The sequence below is a fragment of the Aspergillus alliaceus genome (assembly GCF_009176365.1).
Source record: "Aspergillus alliaceus strain CBS 536.65 unplaced genomic scaffold BDW43scaffold_4, whole genome shotgun sequence".
In the NCBI taxonomy this organism is placed as follows: Eukaryota; Fungi; Ascomycota; class Eurotiomycetes; order Eurotiales; family Aspergillaceae; genus Aspergillus; species Aspergillus alliaceus.
Window position 1 is genome coordinate 1039638 of NW_022474687.1, and position 27965 is coordinate 1067602.

General features: G+C 49.0%; 10 protein-coding genes across 10 annotated transcripts; 6 read left to right on the forward strand and 4 right to left on the reverse strand.

Annotated features, from left to right (window-relative positions):
• Nucleotides 1-2487: 2487 nt before the first annotated feature.
• BDW43DRAFT_321280 (S-adenosyl-L-methionine-dependent methyltransferase) lies at nucleotides 2488-3849 on the reverse strand (the record flags this gene model as incomplete). The annotated part of the gene is made up of 4 exons (XM_032049307.1): nucleotides 2488-3247; nucleotides 3300-3426; nucleotides 3489-3618; nucleotides 3679-3849. 4 exons carry the CDS (start codon nucleotides 3847-3849, stop codon nucleotides 2488-2490), a joined length of 1188 nt encoding a protein of 395 aa, XP_031905076.1.
• A 613-nt stretch (nucleotides 3850-4462) lies between these two features.
• BDW43DRAFT_306925 (uncharacterized protein) lies at nucleotides 4463-5174 on the forward strand (the record flags this gene model as incomplete). Its single annotated transcript, XM_032046137.1, has 2 exons — nucleotides 4463-4495; nucleotides 4587-5174. The coding sequence occupies 2 exons, from the start codon at nucleotides 4463-4465 to the stop codon at nucleotides 5172-5174; spliced, it is 621 nt and encodes a 206-aa protein (XP_031905077.1).
• Nucleotides 5175-5214: 40 nt separating this feature from the next.
• On the forward strand, nucleotides 5215-5590 carry BDW43DRAFT_306926 (uncharacterized protein; the record flags this gene model as incomplete). Its single annotated transcript, XM_032046138.1, has 2 exons — nucleotides 5215-5234; nucleotides 5296-5590. 2 exons carry the CDS (start codon nucleotides 5215-5217, stop codon nucleotides 5588-5590), a joined length of 315 nt encoding a protein of 104 aa, XP_031905078.1.
• Nucleotides 5591-5808: 218 nt separating this feature from the next.
• On the reverse strand, nucleotides 5809-6806 carry BDW43DRAFT_306927 (carbohydrate esterase family 5 protein; the record flags this gene model as incomplete). The annotated part of the gene is made up of 2 exons (XM_032046139.1): nucleotides 5809-6165; nucleotides 6249-6806. 2 exons carry the CDS (start codon nucleotides 6804-6806, stop codon nucleotides 5809-5811), a joined length of 915 nt encoding a protein of 304 aa, XP_031905079.1.
• A 4990-nt stretch (nucleotides 6807-11796) lies between these two features.
• Nucleotides 11797-13045, forward strand: BDW43DRAFT_306928 (lytic polysaccharide monooxygenase auxiliary activity family 9 protein; the record flags this gene model as incomplete). The annotated part of the gene is made up of 3 exons (XM_032046140.1): nucleotides 11797-11974; nucleotides 12052-12746; nucleotides 12806-13045. The coding sequence occupies 3 exons, from the start codon at nucleotides 11797-11799 to the stop codon at nucleotides 13043-13045; spliced, it is 1113 nt and encodes a 370-aa protein (XP_031905080.1).
• Nucleotides 13046-14111: 1066 nt separating this feature from the next.
• BDW43DRAFT_297154 (cytochrome P450) lies at nucleotides 14112-15794 on the reverse strand (the record flags this gene model as incomplete). Its single annotated transcript, XM_032044329.1, has 8 exons — nucleotides 14112-14135; nucleotides 14167-14275; nucleotides 14319-14482; nucleotides 14554-14775; nucleotides 14813-14966; nucleotides 15023-15276; nucleotides 15424-15613; nucleotides 15748-15794. The coding sequence occupies 8 exons, from the start codon at nucleotides 15792-15794 to the stop codon at nucleotides 14112-14114; spliced, it is 1164 nt and encodes a 387-aa protein (XP_031905081.1).
• A 255-nt stretch (nucleotides 15795-16049) lies between these two features.
• BDW43DRAFT_154406 (DUF3433 domain-containing protein) lies at nucleotides 16050-20091 on the reverse strand. Its single transcript, XM_032038514.1, has 2 exons — nucleotides 18152-20091; nucleotides 16050-18097 (listed from the first exon to the last, which is right to left on the reverse strand). The coding sequence occupies exons 1-2, from the start codon at nucleotides 19899-19901 to the stop codon at nucleotides 16254-16256; spliced, it is 3594 nt and encodes a 1197-aa protein (XP_031905082.1). The 5' UTR covers nucleotides 19902-20091; the 3' UTR covers nucleotides 16050-16253.
• A 3296-nt stretch (nucleotides 20092-23387) lies between these two features.
• Nucleotides 23388-25203, forward strand: BDW43DRAFT_297156 (sugar porter family MFS transporter; the record flags this gene model as incomplete). Its single annotated transcript, XM_032044330.1, has 4 exons — nucleotides 23388-23689; nucleotides 23763-23963; nucleotides 24015-24400; nucleotides 24452-25203. The coding sequence occupies 4 exons, from the start codon at nucleotides 23388-23390 to the stop codon at nucleotides 25201-25203; spliced, it is 1641 nt and encodes a 546-aa protein (XP_031905083.1).
• Nucleotides 25204-25455: 252 nt separating this feature from the next.
• BDW43DRAFT_263331 (uncharacterized protein) lies at nucleotides 25456-26279 on the forward strand. Its single transcript, XM_032040538.1, has one exon. It carries the CDS (start codon nucleotides 25473-25475, stop codon nucleotides 25725-25727), a length of 255 nt encoding a protein of 84 aa, XP_031905084.1. The 5' UTR covers nucleotides 25456-25472; the 3' UTR covers nucleotides 25728-26279.
• A 584-nt stretch (nucleotides 26280-26863) lies between these two features.
• BDW43DRAFT_263333 (uncharacterized protein) lies at nucleotides 26864-27827 on the forward strand. Its single transcript, XM_032040539.1, has 2 exons — nucleotides 26864-27134; nucleotides 27204-27827. Exons 1-2 carry the CDS (start codon nucleotides 26884-26886, stop codon nucleotides 27496-27498), a joined length of 546 nt encoding a protein of 181 aa, XP_031905085.1. The 5' UTR covers nucleotides 26864-26883; the 3' UTR covers nucleotides 27499-27827.
• Nucleotides 27828-27965: the final 138 nt, after the last annotated feature.

The window sequence follows — 27965 nt, forward strand, 5'->3', positions numbered from 1 at the left end:
TGTTTGTTCGAAGCCAGGCTTGACAGCGTGCGCCTCATTACCTGCCTATATGGAATATCTGCAGGATTGTGGAGATTGGCTTCAATTTCCCTCCAATAAAAGCAATGAATATGTTTCCGTGTGATCCGATCATACTAGGGCTACAGCAGGGGCTAAGAGAGCTTTGCTCCAATGTCAGCGAAGATCCGAAGATCCCAACATACATGGAATGGGTAGAGACTCTCATACCCAGTCCCATGATATCGATCCATTCGAGATACACGAAAGTATCTCAAGCTAACCTATCTAGTACCACTCGCTCTCGTGGGCAAGATTTTAGAACCCGAATCCAGCGGAATTTCCCACCATTAATCAACACCCTCAAGGCAGCTGAATCATAATTGGGGCCAAAATTGTACCCCAAGGCTTTGAGGCTCTTGCAGACATTGTGTGTGTCAGATTCACAGATGACCATGCTCGTACTGGGCTGCCTAGCTTCCTATCCAGTGAAGCAAGGATAAAATTTTGACCGAGTAATAGCGAGGGTGAAAAGCCCCCTAAACTAATCCAGTGCAACCCCTACTCATTATTCTTGCAATATTATTAACCGCTTCACACCTGAAAAAACTACCGATTCGCTATCGTCAAAAGCAGGATTTCAGGTTTTGCTACGACATAAGAACAGCTGAGCCTTCCACCCAACTTCCCTGGCAGCAATGGCTCTCACAAAGACAGAACCAGGATTGAACCGGCATAAGACTCGAGGACCGAGATCTAGAACAAGATGCCGAACCTACCGGTAAGCACCAAATCGACCCCTTTTAGCTAGATGGCCTAGACCTGACTATCCAACGGGGCAGAGCTGGTCATATTAAATGCGATGGATTTCCAAGAGCGGATGCAAGCATTGCACATCTACCGGCCGTATATGCGAAGGATATGATATGTGCCGACTCCCTCACAAAAGGGGAATTACATATCTTCCTGATGTTGGAATGCACCTACATGGGTCATGAACTCGGATGAAAAGCACCGCTTTTTATATTTTCAGCATCATTCAATTTCCAGCTTCATAATGTTTTTCGACTCAGTCTTATGGCAGAAAGTGGTCATGCCAATGTTTCATGCAGACTCTGCCGTATATCACGCCATTAACATGTTGGCTGCTGTCCATGAGGACACGGAGGAAAGCAGTATGCGATTAGCTAGAGAAAACGTGCATCACCCTCAACACATATTTGCTCTAGAGCAGTCAGCACGATCCTTTGCCTTATTAAATAAACGCCATGCACCCCATGGCCCACTGTTCAAGGAAGTTACATTGCTATGCTGCTTGCTTGTTACCATATCAGAGCCGCTACAGGGGCTGCATGATAGAGCCATAAAGCATCTTCACAGCGGCATCCAAATCTATAGACCACCCTTTGGCTGAGGCTTTTGTAAGTCTGGATATACAGTCATCGAATTTTGGTATAGGTGGTCTGCTCTTGGTCCTTGATAGAGAGCTAGTGATAAAGAGCTATGTAGTAATCCCTCCCCCCAGTATCTCAAATCTTGCAAGAGGCACAGCAAATCCTGACCCGCTTGTCAAATTAAGGCATTCTATTTATCACTTTCTAGTGCAGAGACTAGGCTTAGCTATCTAGTTCTAGTCCAAAGGCGGGAAGCACTCCTTGCATCGTCTCAGCATCAGAATAAGGAGAATTTTAAAACATTCTGCGAGCAGTTATATGCCAAGCTCAGTCTAAAGAAACAGTGCGGTGCTGACATAGTCAAGCTACAATATCTCTCTCACATAGTATCTATCAAAATCTGTCTTTTCAAGGAGTCCATCCCTAAATCCTACACCCCCGAATATGTGGCCATGCTATCGGCCCACGAAGCGCTCATGGACAAGTTTGTGGAGCGCACCACAATCATATTAAACAGGGGCATTATTCCGGGGCTATTGATAGTGGCAACCAAGTGTCCTAATTACCGCGTTCATATAAGTGCAATCAAAACCCTTCTATCTTGACCGCATTGTGAGAGCATGACAAACTCGAACATAGCTGCTTCCTTGGCCATCGAGATCTTCAAACGTGAGCTGTTAAGACGAGATCCGGGTGAAATATTATGCATAATTGGGAAGGACGAAGAGGGGTTGGCCCGGTTCTTGTTCAATACCTGTCTCCACAGCGCGTGGCATACACTGGTCGCCTGTTCAAGCTTCCAAAATTTTGCGGCCTAACCCGTAATTGTTATATAACTCCTCCTTAACTTGGCTTTGAAAGGCATCCCCTCCTATAGTTCAGATCCAACTATTTGCGAGCCAACACCTTGGGCTTCGACAAACATTGTATGATGATCTCTACTCTCGCAAGGGCTATTACAACGTAGGGGTTGACAAACGGCTTTGATTAGTGTCACCTCGGTACGCTGAAAGACAAAGTTTATTGTATGTCAAAACAAAAAGCAGCAGTCAATACATCATAAGTTGCTAATCTTCATCCATCCTCACCAAATCCATCACGCCAAGGTAGCCTCAAACAGTGCGCTGCGGAAGTCAGACGGAGACCTCCAGACTTTCACTACCTGAAACCCCGCTCTCTCCAGTAAGCTCGTCCATTCCTGCTCTGTCCGCTCCAGAGCGGAAAAGAGCTCCATCATGTGGAGATCCAAAGTGGCAGACAGAAGGGGGACATTGGGTCCATCAGGCATAACATGCTCGTTGATCAGTAGAAGGGAGTCACTAGCCATTGCCTTACGGATGTGGATGAGGGCTTCAAGAGCCTGCTTGTCAGGCCAGTCATGGAGGACCGTCCTCATATAGTATGCCTTGGCACCTTCGATCGGCTGTGGCTCAAACATATTGTGCTTGACAGCGCTGATTCCCTCGGGTAACGGCTCTCTAATGTCTTCGATAACCTGCGGGAGTTCCTGGAGAATAAGCTGGCCCGGCAATTCTGGGAATTTCTTCTTGAATGCTTTAAGATCATGGCCAATGCCACCCCCTATATCGATCAGGGTGACCCGGTCGGAAGATACGGCAAGCTTTTCTGACACTGGGTAGATATCGAACCAGTCTACGCCCCGGTGGCGTTGCGCTTCGGTCATCACCGAGTTAAATACGCTTTGGGTGTCAGGGTTCTTGCTCAACCAGTCGAAATAGTGGTCTTTTGTGTGGTAAGCTAGTTGGAACGGCGCGTCATAGGCATCTTCGGGGTTCTTGTACCCATTCTTTTCAAAGTAGGTGAAGAGACTGGCGGAAATTTGCAGATTTGTGTGGCTGGTATTGTCTTTTAGTGTAGGGTAGATTGTGAGGAGATAAGTAGACTTACAAATGCTTGATCATATCACCGGCCACCGATCCATTTGCTAACATCATCACCATGGGTAAAGGTTGATACGTATCGTTGCTGGATGCCTTGCAGATTGTATGGGAGCAAAGGAGGCGCAGAATACGTTCTATTTTATGGTTAGTTGCGTGGGTTTAACAAGGAGTGTTATTCAATGGTTGCTACACATACTCAGAAGCTTCTCGTCTCCTTTGGTCTTTGACGAAAGCTCCGCCAGAGTCATCTCCGCCCCGTTAGAGGCGGCAAAGGCATCGAAGATACCCATTCCCTGGGCGACTCTGATTCCAACGATGCCGTAGTGCTGGTCAAATATACAGTCAGTAAATGGTCAGCAATAGAATTAGATGCATCGTCGCCATACCTCAAAGCAATACTTCTGAATAGCCACGGTGGGTGTCTGCAATGCAGCCTGAAGCTGATATATTACCTCCAGAGCCTGAATACGTTCCTCATCGCAGATCATCTCTGGGGGTGGCAGGCTCGACAGTGCAGATGTCAAGGTTGAAGTAAGATCTGACAGTGAGCTGGTCATGGTGAGAGATTGTGTAAGAACCTAGAGGCATGGGTGTATGTAAACGTTTTAATAGCAAAGATGAATACTCTGAGATAAAGATCCAAGTTAAACTGGGCGATTATGGCTCCTTTTATATGTTCCCTCTCGTCATGAGCTTCCATAGTTTTGGCCCCATTTAGAAAACCCGAATGATAAACTTGACCATGAAGACCGAACTTCGGCCCTAAGAGCCGGGGAATTCACTATACACCGAGAACCGCTTTCATAGATGCGTGCACGAATGGTACCCGACATTCTTTCACGGCGTTCATATTCGGGCTCCCATGTTTGTTTGGCTATTTTTAATCTCGTCTATTTCACCGTTGACTTGCATATTGTAACTTTATAGTACAGAAGGGCCTCGAGCCAGCATCTCCTCATCGGGTTTAACTCAATAATATATACGCCTGGACCAATCAGCGAGCAGCTGGAGAGCGACTACCTAGAGTTCCTCGGCATAGAATATGATTAAGGCGATGGTTACTCTAGATTGTTCGTGCAAAGGGAAGTAGCTTGAGTGTGGTGCTGCGCATCCAGGGATACTGTCAACCAGGAATTACAGTTAAATATCCTACATAGGGCTCAGGATAAAATGTGTGGATCTTCTAGCCTAGTGGCATACTATGTAGACGTTCACAGATACAAATACACACATAGTCAAATAGAGTGGCTATGTGAGATCTCAAAAAAGGCAAAAAGATTTGGCCATCTCACAGGTATACACCGAGTCTAGATGGGAGGATGTCTATGCCTACCTCGGTACCTACGGCTTCGCTGCGGCAGGTGGCCGTCTGGACCCCGTCTGTGTTCCCGGTCTACTCTTAGCCGGAGGTGTCAACTTCTATGGTAACCAGGTTGGCTGGTCTTGCAACACGGTGATCAACTATGAAATCGTCCTGGCCGAAGGCTCGGTTGTCGAAGCCAACAAGACCCACTCTTCTGATCTCTTCTGGGCCCTGAAGGGAGGCAGCAGCAACTTCGATATCGTCACTCGGTTTGACCTAGAGATTATTAAGTCGGCCAAGGTCTGGCTGGCTCCCACACCGTTTCCGCGCAATACGTGGATCAATTCCTCAAGGCATGAAACTATCAATACTTGGAATGGAGTCCTTGCTAACAATATTCAGGCTGCGGCCACGTATGCATCCAACATCTCCGACCCTAAGACTCATATCATGCCGGTGCTGGTTCCGGGAGACGAGCCCTTAACTTCTGTCATCCTCTTCTACGACAGCGAGGACACCAGCTACTCCGAGATCTTCAAGCCCTTTTACCGACATTCCAGCTATAAGCAGCACCCTTGAGTTCAAGACATTATCGGAATTCGCTGCGGAGACCGGAGCGATGGTCGTCCCTCACATCAAGTACGTTCTAATCCACGGCGATGGCTATAGTAAATAGACAGGAGACGATTGACTTTCCTAGAGATGTGTTTGTTGCTGGCACTGTTGTCGGTACCACCTACGACGAATTAATTAAGAGCATCACCCTCAGCAACACCACGTTCTTCAGCCAATTGCCCAAGCTTTTTAAGCAGATCCCCGCTGCCAATATCTCCGCCATCCAGCTGGACTGGCAACCCATTGGCGCCGACTGCATGCAGGCCTCTGAAGCCAAGGGCGGCAATGCTCTCGGACTTGACTCGTCCAAGATCTACCTCTGCTACGCCGAGGTGGTCAAGTGGATCGGTTCCACGTACGGCGACATCGTCGCTCTATAGGTAGAGGAAACAACCTATGTGATCAACAACGCTACGAAGTGGGCTGGTCTGTACGACGCGTTCAACTGTATGGGCGATGCCGCCGAATTCAATTCAAATAATCTAGGTAACAGGTCAAAGGCCGATCGTAATACAGCGTCCAGCGCCCTGATCCAGCCATACATCCATCCATCCTCACAAGCGAATCAAATTCTAACGAAAGACAAACCACACACTTTCTAAGAAGAAAGCCCAGCAGCCTGAACCAAGAACTGCGCAGCCTCCTTAGCATTAGAACCGTAGGTCAAATGCGCCATGACATTCATGCCATTCTCACAGACAGGGTCACCCAGAGCACAGAACTCCTTAACCTTAGACGTGTCCAGCTTACCAACACCCTGCATCTTGAAGGGGTCACCGAACAACACAGCACCAGAGATTGCATCAGCACCGACCTTGCTGGCAGCGTTGTGAACAACCATAGCACCCTGGGAGTATCCACCCAGGACGACCTTGGTATCGGGACACTGCTTCTTGGCTTGCTGGATTAGCTCGGCCATCTTTGGACCGCCAGATGCGCCCATCATGGCGTTTCCCTAGTTTTCATTCATTAGCTTCGGTTTTCAATTAAATAAGGGTAGGGAATAAGATAAGATTGGGGGTTGAGGGTATAATGTACAGCAGCATCAGCAGGATAATCGACACCCTGTACGGTGACCTTGTTTCCGGTAAGGGAGGCCAACTGGTTTGCGACGGGCGGTCCGACAACGGAGCCCATGTTGCCCATTTCCGTGGTTCCACGGGCGAAAATAAAGGTCAGTTCCTGGCAGCCCGCATTCTGAGTGACGCCGTTTTCTGTAATCGAGGCACGTTTAGTCAAGCCCGGCAGGGAGCTAGAGGAGGATCCGCCTAGCAAGCTGCTCAGGTCGGGAATGTTACCGGTGCTAGATCCCAGGCCGGGGAGACCGCTGGAGGAAGATCCCCCGAGTCCGGGGATGAGGGAGGAGAGTGCGCCGAGGCCACTGCCGGTGGAGGATTCGAGACCGGGGAGACCGCTGCCAGATGAAGAGCCGCCCAGGCCGGGGATGAGAGAGGCAAGGCCGCTGAGGCTGCTGCCTGTGGAGGAGCCACCGAGGCCTGGGAGGGAGCCGAGTCCGGGCAGCTGACGACTTTCAACTGTCTTGGTTGGTGCAGCGATGGCACAGCCAACAAGAGCGAGGGCAGCGACAGCCTTCATATTGATTGTGAGGAGACAAGGTATTGAAAGAATGACGAGGAGCACAGCTCTATTGATGAGAAGATAAAGGCAGAAAACAGCAGAGAATGAATGGATTGGATTCGCTGGGATGGAGGAGACAATGCCCGGAGATGACGACAAGGACGAGGGTTTTTATACCCCTTTTCCCATACAATCTCAAAAATCACGACAAGGATAAGGTTCTGTAGACTTAACTACATGGGTATAGTGTTACTCCTTGGTCCGGGGGGAGGACCTATGGCTCAGACGGTGGGTCCAGTTTCATCCACCTGAGGCTTTTAGCATTCAGCATTAAACCGTTACCCCCGGCAGACCCTCGATGTGTGATGTGCACTGCGCATGGAATGGTCAGGGCCCCGATGACACGCGCGATTTATTTCGTCTCATCTGAGTCAAAAGCTTTTAACTACGTTATCATAGACATCCCGATATGATTCCCATTAGAATTATTTGCAGCGTTTCCACGGTATGCATGCGTCTGGAAGACCGGAAATCGGGCTCTGACTACCGAATCCTGAATGCCGATCTGACTCGGACCATACCAAGAATAACTTAGTCGAACCTCTCAATCAGGAAACAGTTTTCGTAAGGATGAACCCTCCAAAGACATCAGCCGATCAATCTCGCACTAAAGCCATGGAGCCTGGCAAGTCCGTCTCAGAGTGCGACAAACCCTAGCTACGGGCTCAGCCCGGACCGCAATCTATATTAATCTCGATGTAAGGCATCACTGGGCTAATATCTCTGTGACTGACATGATACAATTATAGCACATGGCTCCTGCAGCTGCTCAAACGGCTGTCAAGAATCTGTGGTAAATTGGCCGGTTCAGGAATCGATGTGGAGTAAAGGCTTAGTCCTTTAGGGTTGTTATCCGCGATAACCCAAAAACCAGGCACCGTATTCTCCCAAAACGGGTGATTTCTCCGCGTCGTCGATCAATCCCCCGAGATATTACCGATAGTGTTGGGGCCTTTTGTTGGGTTTTCCTGCTCCGATCGTCAGGAGATCTGGACTATGCTGGAGTGTGATCGGTCGAACGGATTTTACGCCTTGGTAGGGCTCGAGCCACGTTGATATAAAATAAGGGAAACTACTTACGTACGTTGGAATTGGGAACAGCTCCTTGGCAGTACTTTTAGCCTAATAACGCTTAGAATGAGTCAATATTATCCGTCCTTGGAGGTCTACTGACTCAGCCCCTTAATCATAGTTAAACATATCGGTATTATAACCATTACTAATGAACTTCAAATTTTTCGCTTCTGATCAGCATGAATCGTCAGCCACGCTTGTTTTGCTAGCCTATTTAGACCGTGTGCATGTTTCAAAGCCCTAGTAATTTTTCAATAATCATGAGAACTCCGAAATGCCGAATCACAATCCCAAATTACGTCCAAGCAACAGTGAGCCAAGGATGCAAGGTCCTGTCAATAGGGAACACTACGTATACCGTGATAGATCTGATACAGTAGTTGGGTAATCTTAATTGAGTTAAGGCTAGAAAATTCTTGAGTCTCAAAGCGCAGTCGGTAGATCTACGGCGTTTCAAGAGAGACTTCATATTGACCACACCCTACCCGGTAGGCGTCACATCTACAGTGCTTTATATTAAGGGATCTTGGAGGGCAGTAACCTCGGCAGTCTATGGTGGTTGCTATATATACAAAAGAGACTGGTCAACACATCTCCGTTGGCTGTTTCGACTACAACCGCGGTCTAGACCTGAAGTCACAAGCTTAATGGGAGGAACTCAAGTTCTTTGAACGCCCAGATTCTAGTATCAACTATATCATTGAGTGCCTTGACAAAACTACTTAACACAAACTCTTACCGACCTCCCGAGGTACCGCTCTTCGAATAATCGAGACACTTTCAATGTGACAGGTTCAATTTCAATCCATGTAGATTCATATTTGAAGGCTCTCATGTCAAAGGCGTATTGTTCGTCATATCATACCGTCAAAGGTCAGACGTCATAGGTGTTCCCTACCCGGCTGATGAAACAGTGAAAGACTTAATCGACCCGTGTATCGAGGGCAAGGGGGACTGGTCCTTCATAGTTACACGTTCAGGATGTTGAGAAATCTCTGAGAGCCAAAGAGGGTTATCGGACCATTGCGCAGCCGTGATACAGTCAGTTTTGCCTTGCGTAGATGAGGAAGGCTACAGCTAAGTAGCTGGTAAGGTTTCTGCTATACTGATAGCCTCTCCTAGGCTTGGCCAATTTGCTACATATAAAGTCCATCCAAGCATTCGCGAAATTGCTACCGACTACGCTCATTCAAGTCTTTTTTTCCCATTTCCCTCACCCCTGGCCGTCGGCTTTGGAAAAAGCCTTCTGTACGTGATTAGCAACGTATATCCTCATCCTAACATCCATCCTTGCGAAACAGTGTCCTGCGGCAAGCCTACAATTTCGACCAGCCAGCTAGTAGCACTGTTGATTCCGGATCACGGCAAAAAAAGCCTAAACATAAGTTCTTACTGTAGGCCCCTACAAAATTCGAAAACATATCACAAGGAAGCCGGACTGAGAACCTATCCTTTATAGCTGTGGTGTTGCTTAGTTTTAATCTTATTGCGGTGAAATTTGGTCAGTATATTAATAAAACGAACAGGGCGGGCGATAGATTGCCTAGACATGCTCCCTTTGAGATGCATGCTGGCGGCAGGCTGCTGGCATTGTTCATGTCGTTGAGGTGCCGTAATTTGTTTTTCTGAGTCTTTCTTACTGAACCAAAAAACTAATTGGCAAGTTATCTAGCCTTGTATTATTTGCTGTACAGCAGAAGTCACTAGCTAATAAGTACACTGGGGTAACTGCTTTCGTCGTGTATTTGTCATGCTTCGGCTTCGTTGTAAGTCTTATCGCGGACTCGAACTACAAGGCGTATTGCTAAGTGTAGGACAAGATCAGGAGCGAAGACAGTAAGACATCTATAGGTCATTTTATGCTCTCGATGAGGTTCCATATTAGCCATCATATGAATGACATCCTATTAATCATTATCATATTTGATTATATTAGGCCAAACTTATCTAGAATGTTTTTGCGCAGCGACTTAAGCATTGCCGCTAATCTCCAGGTTATCTTATATATAATCCTAACTTCCCTTGCCAGGGACCCTATTACTTGCTCCTTGCGCATCCAACTAATGATTATCTTCATCTTCCGGAGCTGAAGCTATTAGTATCCTAAAGTCAACCAATATGGAATGTAAATACTCCGTGTGCCAGAGGATCAGCCAGGCAAGAATCTACCCCCTCAGATGCCATGTTCCTATTTTCAGAGAACATGAAGACGGCCAAAGGGTGAAACTGCAAGAAGGTGTAAGAATCTAGAAGTATTCAAAACTAGACACCTATAAGTGCAGAGCTACCATACAATACATTGTGAACTGAATGCGCCCGATCGATTTAAAACCAGTCGCCCTGGTCATGCGGGTTCGACTTCCTTGGGGAACTACATGCCGAATAGGTCCAATGCAGGCCGGGTATTCGATCCAGGGGGAATACAGAGTTCTCGCGTGGATATTTGCCGGCGTGAAAGTATTTAGAGTCGTACTGGAGTTGGTAGTCAGCTGACTACTCCATGCCCCAAAGGAGGATATATACCCCCGACCAGCATCTTCCTTCACGGTTAATCGCCCAGTTTCAAATTACCCCTCCTCTTTGCTCAGTGGATATGTTTAGTGATATATTTTCTTATTCCCAAGTAAAGATAATCGACATGAAATGGTACTGAGGATTCCCCCACGTCTGGTGAAGTTGTGGCTTCTCGCATTCATTCTCCCGTCAAGGTCAGAATTACAGTCCATCCGAATCGTATTCAGTACTTTGTGACGGATCAGATATGATCTTATGATGAAATACACAATGTATAAGGTAATTTCTAGAGTAAAAATAGATTCAAGGGAAGATTGTTCTGCCTTGCTTTTTGTGGTTGTGTACGCCATCAGAGGAAGGAATTTCCCTACTTGATGCAGCAGAAGGGGCGTTCCTGAAAGCCAAAAGAACTCCCATTGGATCTGCACCTGAACCAAAAGCCCTAACTCTCCAACACAGTCAGACTGATGAGCCAATCAAACAGAGAGAGGGTTTCGGTGAAATGGGGAGCCAAGACTCCTCCTACCCGGATCCAAGATAGATCCACCAGCCCACCACAGCCCCGAAAGAAACACAGGAACACCTCTCGCAGGGGCATAACTGGTGTCCTTTGTGGATGCCATTATGTAGATGTCCATGTCTGCTTTCCTTACACAAGTACAATGACAAACAATCGACTGTCCTTCCATTCAACCAGAGAGATAATGCAACGGGTGCGGGTTCATTTCCCTCAAAATCGGCTCTCATGCATGTTGGACCGATCTGACTCAAGGTGAAACGAGCTCATTTACCGGGACAAACAACGACTGGCTGGCTCTGCCTTCATTAAGCCTGTCTGTCAGCCAACAGTCTCCACCATCAAATTTCCACCAAACCCAACCGCGACAAAGAACACGCGAACGCCACCAATTGCCTGAAACCGCCACGTAGGGTAGCATCCGCCGGCATTTCAGCGAATCTGAACCTGGCACCGCTAACGGTTTGGTTGGTTGATCTCCGCTGCTAATCTCTCGGTAAGCGCCGAGCGATCTAATTGATCGACTGGAGTCATGGATGCCCTGCTTCTATTCTATTAAGGGTTCTGGTGGTTATTGGATACGATTCCCAGGGTCCTTCTGGGTCTCGGTGCAGGCGTTAGGATCTTGAGTTTTTCTTATATACCCTCATCTGAATCTTCTTCTTTGCGCTGTTTTTTCTCCAATTCTTCGAGCCACCAAGTCATTCCTTTCTTTTTCTCAGTCGTTCTCTACCGTTTTTCTTTTCTATAGCATTCCTGCTTGAAGCAGGCTTTCGCTTATTCATTCCTTAACCCTTTATCAATCTGTGATTAGTTCTTACATTCCCTCTAGCCAGACCAAAAATGCTTCGTTCAGCCCTATTTTTCCTCCTCGCTCCGTTGGCGCTCAGCCACACCGTCTTCACCACCCTCTACGTGGACGAAGTCAGCCAGGGAGACGGCACCTGCGTCCGCCTGACCCACGATGGCAACACCATCAATTACCCCATCGAGCCTTTGTCCAGCAAGAACATGGCCTGCGGTATGAAACCAACCCCACCTCCCCCACCTCCCCCCAAAACCCCCCAACCACCTAAACTAACCACCAAAAACCAACAGGCAAAGATGGCGAAAAAGGCGTAGCACGCGTCTGCCCCGCAAAAGCCAACTCCCTTCTCACCTTCGAATTCCGCGAATACGCCGATGGAAGCCAACCGGGCTCCATCGACATCGGCCATAAGGGCCCCTGTGCCGTGTACATGAAGAAAGTGGAGGACGCGACGGCCGACGACAATGCCGCCGGCGACGGGTGGTTCAAGATCTGGCACACGGGGTACGACGAGCAGGCAGAGAAATGGTGCACGGAGAAACTGATCGATAACAACGGGTTCCTGTCTGTGCGGATCCCCGAGGATATCGAGGATGGGTATTACCTGGTCCGCACGGAGTTATTGGCGCTGCATATGGCGGCGTTTGCGGATCCGCTTGATCCTCAGTTTTACGTTAACTGTGCGCAGATCTACGTGCAGGGTGGGGGCAGTGCGAGGCCGGAAACTGTTAGTATTGGGGAGGGCACGTATACGCTTGATACGCCGGGCTTGAAGTATAATATCTATGCCAAGCCGTTGCAGTTGCCGTATCCGATCCCGGGGCCTCATGTGTATGAGAGTAAGGGGGTTGCGGGGCGGTCGGTGGATTTGGAGAAGAGGGATACGCAGAGCAAGGGTCTGAAGCCAGCTGGGTGTATCTTGCAACGGGATAACTGGTGTGGGTTTGAGGTGCCTGACTACAGTGATGAGAATGGGTGCTGGGCTGTACGTTACTCCTTGTCTGTTTTGGGGCTTATGGGCTTTTTGTTAACTTGTGTTTTTAGTCGTCGAAGAAGTGCTGGGACCAGAGCAAGATGTGCTATGATACTACGCCTCCTACCGGTTATAAGACTTGCGATATCTGGGGGAAAAAGTGCAATGGCATCGACGACGCCTGCAACAGCGGTAACTTCAACGGCCCCCCGAACAAGGGCCAGGTTCTTACCCCAGAACCCAAGCCGCTCGGAGGATCGCCCCAGATATTCAAGAGGATGGAGAAGCCGTCCCGGAGGTGGAGTGCGTGAATCAAGTATGAGACATGGAGTCGCGGGCGTAGGAAATCTTTCACGATTGTTTGGTGATTTTGTTGCAAGACAGCAGTGGCGCATTTCTAGCTGGACTACGGAATTTACATTGACTTGACATCATTTCCCATCCATGGCCTCTCTGTAAACGGAAAGATAGAAGGTATTGAAACACCTTCTAGTCCTCCTTTGAGCATAAAGCTTCATAAAATAGAAAAGAATTCAAAACCGAGGTTCGCTAGCGGTCACCCACCAAACTACGAGCTGGCCGGCCGGCGTATAGCTAGGAAGAATAGAGCCTTGGTGTTTACGACTGCGTTTGATGGAACGGCAGCGACTTCAGTGGCCACTTCTACGTCCAGTTCTTTCTCTTCACTAACGACTTCCACCGGCCGATCGAACCCCAGCATTAGTACTATCGCCTCTATCGCCTTGATTAGCTTCGTTATCTCTATCATTGGAATTGCCAACCCGGCATCTATTTTCTAAGCTATCTAAAAGAGGTGTCACCTAGCTTTTGTTATCATGAGTCCGTACGGTACGATGTGTCTCGGAGTCCCAGCGGAGACTCTCGCATTCCAGGGTCCCCCAAGACGTTCTGGACGCTGACGATGGTGCGGATCTTGGCGATAGCAAACAGGTGGTTGAAATGGCACAAGAAGCAGAGGCGGCACGGCGTTTGAGATGATACGCTTGCGAGTATTGGCAAGACTGTGGCCAAAGGCGAACCCACACTTGTTGTGGGAAATGAATACAGTTGCAGGCCACGAACCTTTCTCAAAATATTGAGGTTGATCTCACTAGTAGTCTTCTCTTCTTCACGATCGTTGTAGATCCTTGTTCTGTAGTTAAGGCCTCTCTGCAGTAGAGTTAGTGGCAGGGGCTACAACTATGCCCATCTTCTCCGATACCGTTTCTAGAATATTATATAACTACATATACCATTTTTCTTACCCCATAGATATTGACAAAATATACGAAACAAGAACACTGGGCCGCTTGCACGGCTTTTCTTAACTTGACATTCTAAGCAAACCATCTCAGCCCGCAACAAAACCGGCGAGTCTCAAAGTCCAGCCCTCAGTCGCAACTTGACCATCAACGGTCCTTTTCTCGTGTACAACGAAGGTTCGCTGGCGCTGCACCCAATCGTCTTGTCTATCCTGCAGCTGGATGTCAAAGTTCCACAGCAAACGGGCCGTAACCAGCTGCATCTCCGCATACGCCAGGCTCTTCCCGATGCATTCCCGCGGACCTGCAGTGAAAGGCTTACAATGATGCCTTGTTATCGGATATGTATCGCGGATCGTAGAGCGGATGTCTCCAGGGCAGCCAACGCTGCGAGGCGAACAGCTCGGGATCGATGAAGTTACGAGGTGAGTGATGGGTCGCCCATTGGAAGATCGACACGTATGACCGGAGAACCATGGAGTTAGTCTGATGGTTCTCCTTATTTGTCTTTCTCGCTGAGATATACGTGCACCTTTCGGGAGGTGTTGTCCGTGCACAGTAGCGCCGGGGGAGATTCGGGGAAGAGTTTCGGCGGCCGGAGGATAGATGTGAAGGATCTCCTCCGGACACGCCCGAAGGTACCGAAGAGTGCTGGTGGACTTTAAATTGATCTCGTCTTCGGGTGCAAAGGACGAGCGGATCTTGTCGGCGAGCAGGCGGTACACTTCGGGGTTCTGGGTTAAGTGAAAGGTTAGGCCTGCTAATGCTGTCGCGGTGGTCTCACTGCCCGCAATGATGAATCCTCATGCATTCCACCATGGTTTCTTCATGTGTTATTTCCGTCCCTTCCTTGTTGTGACGGAGGATGTAAGGCATAATAACCTCCCGCGTGCCGACTCCCTGGGCGATCCGTTTCTCAGTCTTAATACGTTCTATATCTTTGAACTCCTGGTTCTTTTTCACCTTGTCGCTTCACGTGAGGAGGTCCAGCAATGGTGGAGAAGTGAATATTGGCCAAATGCTAACGCCCTCCTTTGAGCTCTAATACTGCTAAAGACTACGGCTACAAAGGTATGGTATTCGCTCCTTTGGAGGCAATCGAACGGATCGGTAGTGGCGAGGTCCCAAGGATCGAAGGTGAGATGGTTATACCACCGGGTCATGTCCACTAACCCACCTGCCTCTATACGGCTTTTGAGCAGTCTCATTTTATAGACCGTGATGTACTGCTCTTTTCCTGCTAATGCGATCTCAGAGAAGGCATGCCTGATCACCCGTCGCTAGCGCCGGTGATCAACAAGAAGCGCAGATAGAAGCCCGATTCACTTGGTCAGGCCGTAGAAGGCGATAGTCTTTTTCGAACACCGGGCGGTTGGGGGTCGATGGGCAAACACCTCGGATCAACAGATGGAGCCGTCCATGGCAACATGATTCGGCGCGATGCGGATGAAGGGCCCGTGTTTCTCATGGATGTGAATCACAAATATCCTGACAATGCTGTCCTGGTAAAGGTAGGAGATGAAGGAAGCCGCATAAAGTCTCGGACCCGGAATGCCGGACAAACGGTGGAAGTATACCCGATATATGATCAAGGAGATCCGGTAGAGAATGGTCGATCTTTCGGCTAGAGAACCTTCTTTTTTGGGCAGGATTTAGAGCGCTGAATCAGTACCACTTCGACAAGCGCATACACGAGTTGCGACCATGATGGGTTGGAACCATAACCTGGGAAGGCCATCGTCATTCCTTACAAAAGGCCAAAGCGGGGGAGGCGTGCGCAGAGCCTGAAATAAACCATATCGATCACCGTTCGAGCGATGGAAGAAGGGGCTTTTTATCGGTGTCTCCATCTTAGCTCCTTGCGTCCGTTGCCCACGTCACGGCATTCTGAGGACTTCTAGGATGAATCTGGGATTGGACAAAAGTAGAGCAGAGACACTGCACCGGCCGAAGGAGCTGGAGATGATCTTTGTGGTCTATGCAAGGTGTTGTCGACGCATGTCTCACTGCCCCAATGGTGCAATGGTTGATGTATATCGGGCTAGACATGAGGGACTCGGGTCGGGGGTAGGTGGTAAGGTCATAAGAATGGGCTGACGGTCTATAGCAGAGACAGCATTTGCAAGGTCGTGGTTCCCGTATTACCATATTATATGTACATGTATCCTTACATCCAATCCACCCATACAAGAACTCCAAATCCTAGTCTAACGAAAACCAAAGACGCTATGCTATAATACAGACATGGCATGTCACGTTAGTCGTGAATCCGTTGAGGTCCAGTCCCCTCGTCCCCAATAGGCCGGAGCTCAATCGCATCGGGCTGCTTAGTGGGATCTAGGGTCCCCGGATCTGCAACGACAGTGGGCTTGTTTTCCTCCACTATTGGCTCTTCGTCTACGGCAAATCGCCACTGCGCGTCTGATCCCGGAAACAGACGGAAGGCGTATCGCTTATTCAACCGCTCCAGGTAATCTCGACGCTGGAGACTGGTCCAAGAATACGTTCCCCGGAAGTCACTTAGCATGCGGCTGTTCGCAATCCAGGGAATCACCGACCCGATCGACCGTGGTATTCGCGGCCCCTTGAATCGACCCCGCCGCGTCCCAAACACGACCAACACGACCAGCGTGTCCAGCGCGATGATAGACAGCGCTATGGTCAATGAAGGGACCGACGGGATCATCGCCCAGGTGCTGTAGTAGACGGTTGCATTAGTGGCAGTGTGGGAGTTCTCCAACGGTTCAAGGTAGATCGGGCCCCACAAAGAAAAGTAGGTGCTATACACCCATTGGTAGACTGTCTCCGACATGGCAATCAAGTCATCAGGCTCAAGGGAGGAAATGCCGTGTTCTCTTTGCTTATAGAGGCGAGCAACCAGAAAGCCAGCCCAGTCATACGAAGACACCGTGGGTCCTTTCTGCTCTGCCTCACCCGCGAAGTTTTGAGGGATCGAGGCGAAGACTTTGTTAAACTGACCCAGACTGATCGTCGCATTATCATACATGGAACCGGATGTGATAGCAGTGTTGGGCATCGGGTCACTTTCCTGGATCTGGCCCTTTTGGTCGAAGAGAATGGAAAAATTCTGCATCTGAATTTGGGGTTCACAGTGCAAGGCCACAGTATTGTGGTCCGTAATGGCCGAGTCCCCCGTATAGTTCCATCGTCCAACAACCAGCACCGTGAATGTTTGGCATTGATCCATGTCCTCCAAGGCCGCAGGGGAAAGGAAGTGGATGGAGAGAGGGATCTTCTCATGATTTTGCCGGAACATGTTCACCGTGCATTGTCGGCTATCATTCTGAAATGGTTGGTACTGCCAATAGGGTGCCCCCGTGGTGGCGTTCGTCTTCAAGTGCTTGGAGATCGACAGTTCCTGACATTCGAGATCGGCCCCAATGCCGAGAGTCGTGGCTCTGTAGGAGGCTGTCACGTTTGGCTGGCTATTTTTGAGCGGCACGAATGAGTAATCCGGGCTAGTCCACGGCAGCATGGGAACGCCGCTGGTAATGCTGGTCTCGATTAGATCGTACTCGGTGAAATCAGCGGCAAAGTCGGTTTGCTTAAAGATGGAATTACTATAGTTCGCCTTAATGGCTTGAGTCGCGAAGCCAGAGGTGGTCAGCTTTTGCGTGAAAAGCCCACCAGCAACCACGGTGAGGACCGTGTTCATCACACAGGCTAAGGATACCAGGCCTAGTAGGAAATGGCGGTCGCGGATTGTTTTCAGTAATACTAGCCACGGGGTTTGAGAGGCATAATTCATCGATAAAGAGGCCCCGGCCTTGGCCTTTCCGCGCTGCAGGTGGACCCACGGCTCCAGAATGCTGATATTCCGATGGATAGAAGTGCACAGCGACCCGACGGCAGAAGCGACCACAGAAGGGAGGAAGGATAGCACAACCTGGAAGAAACTGGAATCCGATTGGGTGAGATGTCTGAAACTACCTTCATGGGCCAGAGAGGCGATGACCAGCGACATGACAGCAATAACAGCGATAAGAAAGAGAAATTCAAGGATAAAGATAGGAATAACCAGGAAATGTGGTCGCGGGTCAACGCGCGTGCGGATCCGATCCCGCAGGCTCCTCGGGGAGTCTGGTCTCGTCAGCGAACATTCGAGAAACCGCATTTGACCGGCCGAGCACTTACCCTGACCATCACCATCCACTGATACAATCTCTACACGTCTTCCCATAGGCCCTTCCCGCCAGTAGAGTCGGAAATTTCGGAGGATCATTCGCAGCTGCCGAGTCGAGAGCTGATGCAGATCGGACTGGGCGTTGCCGAGTATGTTTGATGGCGAGAATAAGTCTGTTACCATGCTGCACATGGCTCCGATAGAGGCGGGGTCACTTTGAAGGATATTGGGACGACGTTGGTAAAAGTAAAGTAGACCCAAGGCCACAACGATCCCGAAGAAGAGAATGGCCTCCGACAATGTTGCTGCGAACGAAACGACGGCGATGGTGACCTGGTGTGCGAGGCGGACGGCGGGGACGGTGATTGGGGGTACATCCGGGTTGAACAGACGACCCATGGTCATTACAAATGTCTGAATGACACCTCGCTTGACCTTTTCCTCGAATTCCCCTTGCTGCATGATCGTGGCGGTATCCAACACAGGCATAGGTTCCACATCGGGCATGTGCTGACCGATGACCGGAAGCTCCGTGACGATGCGATCGCCCATCGTGTCATTATATTGCATAAAGAGGATATCACTAGTGTATGGTGCCCGATGGGAGAGGAGTCCCTGGAACTCATCGATATTGAACTCCTGGCTAGTCAGATTGGCGGTGGTGTTAGTCACTACATGAAGTGATGTGATGGAACTATTCGCATGCATAGAGACCTCCGCTAGCGCTTTATAGTACTGGATATGACAGGCAAACATGGTCGCCGACGAAGTATACTGCGAGCCCAGCGAGCTAATCGCATCGGCATGCACCGTCGTAGCGTTGACTGATAGGAGAACACCGTACAAATCAAAAGGGTCGCAATCACGAGGGCGGAACGCCTTTCGCACCGAGCTCGAGTAGAGAGTATCCGTCGTCCACACAGGCTCCCAGTAACGCACTTGAAGAAAGTCAGTGTCATGGTAAAAGATGCTATCGTAGTGAAAGTCCAATGAACAGTCTTCGTTCGTCCCGTTGACCAGGGGCAATCCCGTCACGTTCCACGACACAACCGGGTGTTTCACATTGGCTTGATTTATTGTCACTGGCAACGTATCGTTAACCAATAAATCCTGGCAGGACAACTGGGACCAGTATATGGTTTGATTGACTTTCCACACTGTGCTTTCCCGGCGGTCGTTCGTGGGGATCTGGACGGGCGGAATGGCGAAATCGGGGGAGCGTGATTTCTGCAGAGTATTGGCGGTTGACGCAAAGGCTGAGTTTGCAGAATCGAAACTGCTCCGTTCCTGAGCGGCAATCCAATTGGCCTGAATACCCAACCCCACCAAAGACGGCCAAGTATTCATACTCTCATTGGTGACCACGGTGACCTCGCGCAGTTCCAAGAGAGTACTCTGCAGCGCGGGGAGGAACATTCGAGTGAGGACGGTGACGATCGAAACCAACAAGGCGACCCAGTGACCTCGCTTGGCGGACAGAAACGGTGTAATGAAGGTTTGGCCGAAATTGTAGTTGATAAAGAGTACAGAAGCGGGTACGCCCTCCGGTCGGGCCAGCTGAAAGTACGGCTCGAGGCGCAAGACATCGAAGTCGACGAGAGACCACAAGGTCAACAGAATGAGGGCGACGATAATGGGGATATAGTTGTACGCAAAGGACTGGAGACCGGACACTTCCTCGGTCGCATCCACAAAGACGAGACCTCCGTACCACTCCGTATAGCGACGCAAACCCTCCAATATCAGCAACATCAAGGCCATCAGACAGGCAAGGAAGGTCAGGTAGATCGGGCGCAAGGTGAAGGGGCGCCATCCTTGTGATGGCGAGGGCGACGCATGACGAGCGGTTGAGGCATTGGACCCTAGTACAGTATCATATCCATTAACGCATGTCCTCAGCGGGAAATGACAAGTCACTTACTCTTGGTCACCTGCGACCACAGCGCTTGTAGCTTCTTCTTCTTCAAATCCCAGGACATGCTTGACCAGCACGCCCCATGGGAAACACGACGGGCTCTGAATATGACAGAAGCGTTGGCATCGTCCTCGGAAACTAACGGGATTAAATCCTGATGGCACAGAGCATGACGATCCTCTTAGGGTGGGTTCTGATATCGGGCAACGAATCCGGCATGGTTTGTTTAGACCATCCAAAATGTTACGAAGAATGACAGAAAGAGCGGTAGAAGGAGGGAGAGGCAGAGAGAAACAAGGAGATTAGGTAGGGACAAGGGTGAAGGAGCAAAAGATGGGAGTGGAACGGAGTGACAAGACAAGACAATCAGGATTCGAACGGATGTTGAGAGTGAGCGAGGGTTGACGACGACGGATGAGGATCGACACCCGCTGATTGGCGGCGGAGTGCCGCCGCTTTTACCCCTAAGTCCATACTAACAATAGAGTAGTACAACAGCAGACATCATGGAATCTGTATCCCATGTAGATTGAATTGCATGATGGCGGAGATAGATATCTTACACATAAACTATTAGTTCGTGGGGAAGTCTTAACTAGTACTAGTAGTAACACAATACTTTCCTTACTATAATAGCCAAGTAGTTCAAGTTGCTAGGTGGGAATCAGATAAACATATATAGTACACACCATGAGGGCATAACGGAATGAATTTCGACCACAAATTTCATATGCCCAAATCAAACAGAGTATCTCTACCTTTCCCAAAATTAAATATTCATATCCAGTGGTTTGGCATCATTATATTCATCACTATGAAGTCTTAGATAACCCTCTTGATGAGATATCAGTACGTCGCGTACCTCTCTACTGGTTACGGCACACAAGGAATATCCATGTATCCATGCATGCATTTTATTATGGCAACTGAAGGCCTCGTTTGTATGTGCATAGGATAATGGCTATCTATTCGTCTATGGAGTGATTGACCGCAGCACCAAACCGTCTATGGGTCAGAAGGTCGGAAGTCAGATTACTGAGGAGAATCACTTTTTGCCTGAACAAGTCCAGTCGGTATACGGTGTATGCGCCTGTCGAATTGGTGTTCATTCATGCCCAGGACATCTCATGCAGCAACTACCCCTTATAGGGGACCTATATTGACTGATGATGGTCAGTTGACATTTGACTCCCGCCGACCGCAAAAGCAAGGTAGCTGCAAGGCGTGCCACCACGGATCTCCTGACTTCAGTTCCTCGTTAATATATACTACTAACGCCCAGCCTGGGTGATTCATTGCCGGCGTAAAGCAGCAAGAGATTGGAATGTAGCCAAGAATGACTCGAAGTCTAGACACGAAGGATCAGCTAGACTAGTAAGTACTACTAGATACTTGCCCTCCCGAGCTTAGAGCGGCGAGGATCACCTACCTGATCGGGAAACCCTTAAGGTATCCATGGATCTCGGGAGAACACCGAGTCGGTAATAGCGGCAGAGTGATTGCTTGTTTGTTTTACCTTTTACAGAATCTGGAACCCAGTGTGGAGTTTCGTTATTGGTGAAAAGCTACGCCGCCGCAATGTGGACGCGCATTGTGGGCTTGGAACCCAAGGGGAATTCCGCCAAGGGAATGTGAGGAAGAGCAAGGCGGCACAGTGATTGGCCTAGGGTGGAGGTACAAAGTCGATTGAGTGTAGTCGCGATCCCTGACCCGTGGATATGAGCGTTTTGCTGCCCACTCGAATCCATGGCTGGGTGGTGGGGTTTCAGGGCTCGTCTGCAGCTAAGCGTCTTTGGGGACTACAATGTCATCATTGCACTTGTTATGACCGGCGCTCGTTCGGCCGGTCTTTACTCCGTTGGTCAAAGAGTCGAATAGGAAATCCGGCGTATTCGTTCCGGAACCTCGACAGATTTCGCCGGAGTACTCGGACGCACAGAGTACGGAGTAGGGCTTGAATACTAACTCCTGACTACTAATAATTTGTTATCATTACCAAAACATATTATGTCAGCAGTTACACTCACGTGCCGCATCACGTGAGTCGAGGGACGGCAATTCGGCACTATGATCAGCCGTCATAAGAGAGAGATGGAATGAGGGTGAGATGGTCTGAGCGCCAAGGGAATAGACAAGTCTTGGACAATTGACTTGCTGGTCGAATCCCCTCTTGACTCACGTCTTGGTCTGATGATTGCCAAGAGCCTGAACATCCAGCCCCTCTTGAAATGGATTAAGTGGCTGAAGTGATTGAGGTTGAGGCAAGAATCCCCTTCAGTTCGACCTCCATTGAAACAAGCAAAGAGGCGTGAACTATCCTATATACCCATGATATACACAACGGCAGCCACCCTTCTTGGCAATTGTGCCTATGAATCCATCTTGTGGGAGCACACGATCACCTCCACCAATCACCCGGGGGAAATTCCCTACGCCATGGGTTGTGCCGTCTAGAGGTACTCTTCCCATAATATGGTAGTATAGCAAGCTGCGGAGAAGAGGTCCATGCGGGGACTGAGAAAAAATCAAAAGGAACCCCCTACCCCTTCAATAGAACTTTGTTATCGACCCCGGAGCGAAGAAGCTGATGGACAACAATGTGATTTGTGGGATTCTCACCGATGATCTCATATCGGAAATGACTAGTTCAACCCATGAAGTGGAGAGAAAGACATGTGGTTGCCCGTCTGGGGATGTGGAGAGTTCGAAACTGTACGTCTCAATGGAGGTAGGGGAGAAATCCGGGGAAGTGTCCATCCACACTTCATATACGGAGTATGAATGGTAAATATATTATAACTAAAAGCGCGTATCGATAGATTTTGACACTTCTGTGGACCGAAGCAGGCGTCAAAACTACGCTGGGCGACCTTCTCGTGTGAAGAGTGCAACATGAACCTGTTTAACTCGATAGACATCATGTAACCCTAACATACTGCCTTGGCACAATGTGACTGCCAGGATGCCAACCTGCCCGACCAATCATCGAAATTTTTCCTTTCTTTTCTTATAGGATACCCTCATCATCAGTACGATCGATCCAATCGTTTCGCATCAGCAACCACGGGACACGTCAGGAGATATATCCAAATAACCTCCACTAAAGTGAGTCGGCTTGCTGCCGACGTGAGGCTATTCCTTGTAAGAAGATATGACCCCCAATTCTCAGTGCGGGGTCAATATTCGTCTGGAACCTCTTGCTGGTTACTGACTCGGACCTAGTTCGCTCCTATTTAAAGGGCGCTCTTGGCCTCGTAGATCGTTCACTTCCCCTGGGGTCTTACGTTCCCATGCCCATACTGTGAGAACCCTTCCGATTAGGGTGGATCATCATGTTGGTTGGAAACATCTATGTTATTGCGGGCATCGCCGTCGTCGGCGGTGCCCTCTTTGGCTTTGATATCTCTTCCATGTCGGCTCAGCTGAATGAAAACTCCTACAAGTGTTATTTCAACCAGGGTCCCTCGGGCCCTCCCTTTAACAATGACGACCACTGCTCCGGCCCGAAATCGCTTGTTCAAGGAGGTATTACCGCAGCCATGTCGGCCGGTTCCTGGCTGGGCGCCTTGATATCTGGGCCGCTGTCCGATCGCATAGGTCGGAAGAAATCCATCATGGTCGGTTGTATAATCTGGTGAGTATAGAAACTCTTGCCTCTGATGAAAAGGCACAAAGGGCCGCACATGTCATTGACATGTAGATCACAGGATAATTGGGTCGACGATTATGTGTGCCTCCCAGAACATTGGTATGCTCGTCGTGGGCCGAGTGATCAACGGTCTCAGTGTAGGTATCGAATCTGCCCAGGTCCCCGTCTACATCAGTGAAATGTCCCCTCCATCAAAGAGAGGCCGTTTCACAGGTATACAGCAATGGGCAATTACCTGGGGTATTCTGATCATGTTCTAGTAAGTTCAGCTGAAGCAAGAGCAATGTTAGAAAGCTGACTGGTCCATCAGTATCTCATATGGGTGCTCCTACATTGGTTCGCGCACCTCCAATGGATATAGCACGGCAGCGTGGAGAATTCCCTGGGGTTTGCAGATGATTCCAGCTGTTTTCTTATTCTTTGGCATGCTCATTCTCCCGGAATCGCCGCGGTGGCTGGCTCGGCAGGATCGCTGGGAAGATTGCCACATGGTCCTGGCGAAGGTTCACTGCAAGGGAGATATGAACCACCCATTTGTCGCGCTTGAAATGCAGGACATCCGAGACATGTGTGAATTTGAACGCCAATTCAAGAATGTTACGTATCTTGACCTATTCACGCCGAGAATGTTGAACCGCACCATTATCGGTCTCTTCATGCAGATTTGGTCTCAGTTGACCGGCATGAACGTCATGAGTAAGTGATCAGGAACTCCTAGGCAAAGTGATATACTTAATTGATGCTCAGTGTACTATATCACATACGTCTTCTCCATGGCAGGCTATTCCGGTGATTCGAACCTGCTGGCCTCTTCCATCCAGTACATCATCAACGTCCTCATGACCCTTCCAGCTCTGATCTGGCTTGATCGCTGGGGACGACGACCAACTTTGATCGTCGGCGCAATACTGATGGCTACGTTTATGTATGCTAATGGCGCTATCATGGCCGTCCATGGCGAGGTCGTCCCCGGTGGGATCGATGGAGTCGCCCAGCAGTCGATGAAGCTTCACGGCAGTGCAGCAAAGGGTTTAATCGCCTGTACCTATCTATTTGTCGCATCCTATGCGCCTTCCTGGGGCCCCGTCAGCTGGGTATATCCTCCGGAACTATTTCCAATGCGTTTAAGAGGAAAAGGAGTGGCGTTGAGTACCTCAGGAAACTGGGCATTTAATACGGCTCTGGGGCTCTTCACCCCCCCTGCATTTGCTAACATTCGGTGGCAGACGTATATCATTTTTGGAGTGTTTAACACCGTAATGCTAATCCACGTGTTTTTCTTCTTCCCTGAGACAGCTGGGAAGACATTGGAGGAGACCGAAGCTATGTTCGAAGATCCTAATGGACTGAAGCATATTGGCACTCCGGCTTGGAAGACACGGGTGACGACGCATCAGGTTCAACAGCTGGAGAGAGGTGATGTCGAGGCGAAAGTACGGCATGAACCGGTGACTCAGGAGGTAGAGGTGGCTCAACCTGAGTTTAAGAGTGCGTCGTAGGTTGCAAATATCTCTCTACAGGTCGCCAGATATCGGATGTGGCTGAATCAACAACCCTTGCGAAGCCCAGCAACCAATCATTGTTTAGAATAATACATACTGTTCCTTTTATTCTATGACTCCATAAACTAGCTCTATACTATATGCGTAATCTTAGTATGCTGTTCTTCGAATCACATGTGGGTTTTAGGGCAAACACATAACTTTCTTGTTTTACTGTATTACGTACCGCCCCCTGTCCATATTCGAAGCTTACTATAAAGGTTGATATGTATCGGTCAACGCCTTTATACTCTTCTTATCTCACTTCTTCGCCATTGATATCTGTTCAGCTCAAAATTTCCCACTCTCATGTGAAGCCTACACTATGCCGCCAGACAGTTTACATACTCCTCATTAGTGCCCTTTACACCTTTGCCATTTGTTGTGCCCCAAGAGTATTATATTATCTTCTCATACAGCTCTTTGCTTCGGACTATCTGTCTATCTCAGGTGATTTCTCCAGGACAGCCATCCTATCTTGAGGAGTCTTGAGCGTGTTCTTCAAAGAGTGGTTGACCAGGTCAAAAATTGAGTCCTCTTGTATAGTTCATAAAGCAGCTTGCATGAAAGTCTTTCAGCTTTCGGGTAGGTGTTGGACCTTGGTTTATGCGTGAAGGCTACAAATCTCATTTTGATGCTCTAGCGTCCCGCTTTGGCTGACAGCAGAGTAAGAGGAGGGGAGAAAGGCTCCCCCGAGTCGGACGAGATGAGGCATAGGTAGTGAAAAGATGGAGATGGGGAGACTAAATATATAGATGAAAATATATTCCTGGCATGCCTCATCCAATCAATCCAATCAATCACAGCCCCAAGGCATACCCACTGAATCTCCCAGCCGACAGAAACTGTCGGGGGACAATTGAGAAGACAATTGTATCTGATAGTACCAGACTGCTAAGGCAGAATAAGCATTAGACATGACAGACTTTACCATGATAGTTCTTGCAGTGAGGCTTCGCATTACCTGTGCCGATGTATCTTATCCTAGGAAAAGGGCAACCGGGACACCTCTTGCGCAAAACGATACTAGGCAGGACAAAAAATTATCTGTGCTCTCTACGTTTGCCCCTGAGGTCATCGCATGGCCAAGTCACGTCATCATTGGCAGTATCAAAATTGATATTAGAAGAGGCCCAATCGGCCCTTGGTGTAAATGAGGATGAAAGCCATAGTTACGTGGGCTATATGTGACTATTATACGGATCAAGTTAACTCCCCTGCCTCTTATAACTATTGGACATTACTTATATATTTATCACTTCTAGACAAGCCACTCGTGGGGCCGGAGGGCGTGTTGGACGATCCGAACAAAAATGAAGCACCCAATCAATTCGTCGCACTGGACGCAATTATGCTTCCAAGTGAACACATTTCAATATTCGTAGCTTACTTAGCCTAATAGGTAGTCTAATATTTTCAATATAACCGTCACTCGAGAGGCTGGCCCTTGCATCGCCGAGAATGCATAGAATTGGGCGTACATAGTTACGCTTAATGTCTTCCATGCATTGTTCACGGGTGGCGAGGACCCCGCCGAGGATATCCGATGTCATGGTATAAATTTATATCAGCAGTCTAAATGTTCAGCTAACTTCATAATTTTCGACGATTCCCATCGATTTGCTCCTCTTCATCATAATGAACCTTTGGCACTGCCTCTTTCTCTTACATCTCGTGCTGGCCTCTGAATGCCCACAGTACCTAACAGCTACTGCAGTTGTGGAGGATGCAAGGGGATCTGCGCTCCTTGAATGTTGGCGGTTTACATCACCATTTTACGAATACCCAACTGTTGGAATGGCTCATTCTCTGGCCAACGTATCGAATATCACTTATGTCGCAATCCCACCTCGCTCCAGTGAAGGAATTCATAAGCCGCCCCACCCCATGTCTGTTTTTTACCCCGGATTCTAGATACCAGCCCCCGGCAAGGAACGCTAATCGATGGAAAATTACAGGATATTCGTTCTTCTTTCGGGGTTGGCACATGTCACACTTCCGGACAGTGATGAAGAGGCGTGGATTATGGAAGGAGTGAATGGCTTGCTAGTTGCAGCCGATGTCTCTGGGTTTGGGCATTACACTGACTATCCATCTGACAAGACGACGATTGCTTTGCAAGTTCCCTTCAAGGATGGGCATATCCCTGACCACGCTGTTGTCCACCGTGGGGCATGCAGATCAGCAAGCCAAGTTACGCCGCCCTGCAGTCAAGCTGCATCCCGAGATCCTTGGCTGCGCGAGGAGCTGTGAGCAGCGGTTGAGGTCCGCGGGTAGTATTGAGAGAGGGCGAGAAACTAAGTATGCTTGATTTGCCGGAATTTCTGGGCATAATTGGGACATACGTGAGGAATATACAGAACCGATGCCCCAGCCCGCTTTACCTGACTGCTTTTGCGGTCTATGTAACAGCTTTGAGGCTTTGTAGATGCTTGTGTTGCTAGTTTAATGTTCCTAAGCCCACTTATTCAATGTATGATAGATCTGGTCGATATGAAGCGCCCTCGGAGGGAAGGAATGGGGAAGACTCTTCTCCGAACCGATCCACGTAGTATACAATAGCAGCTTGAGTCTTAGCCCGACTTTGACATCCGCCAATTCAGTTAATAAAGGTGCGCGCTGGGGAATGAACATATCAAGTCTTCGCTTACGTGCTTCTGGTACATTTCAAGATGTGGTTGAAACTATAGTTGAATGCTTCTTCCATTATTATGCCCACT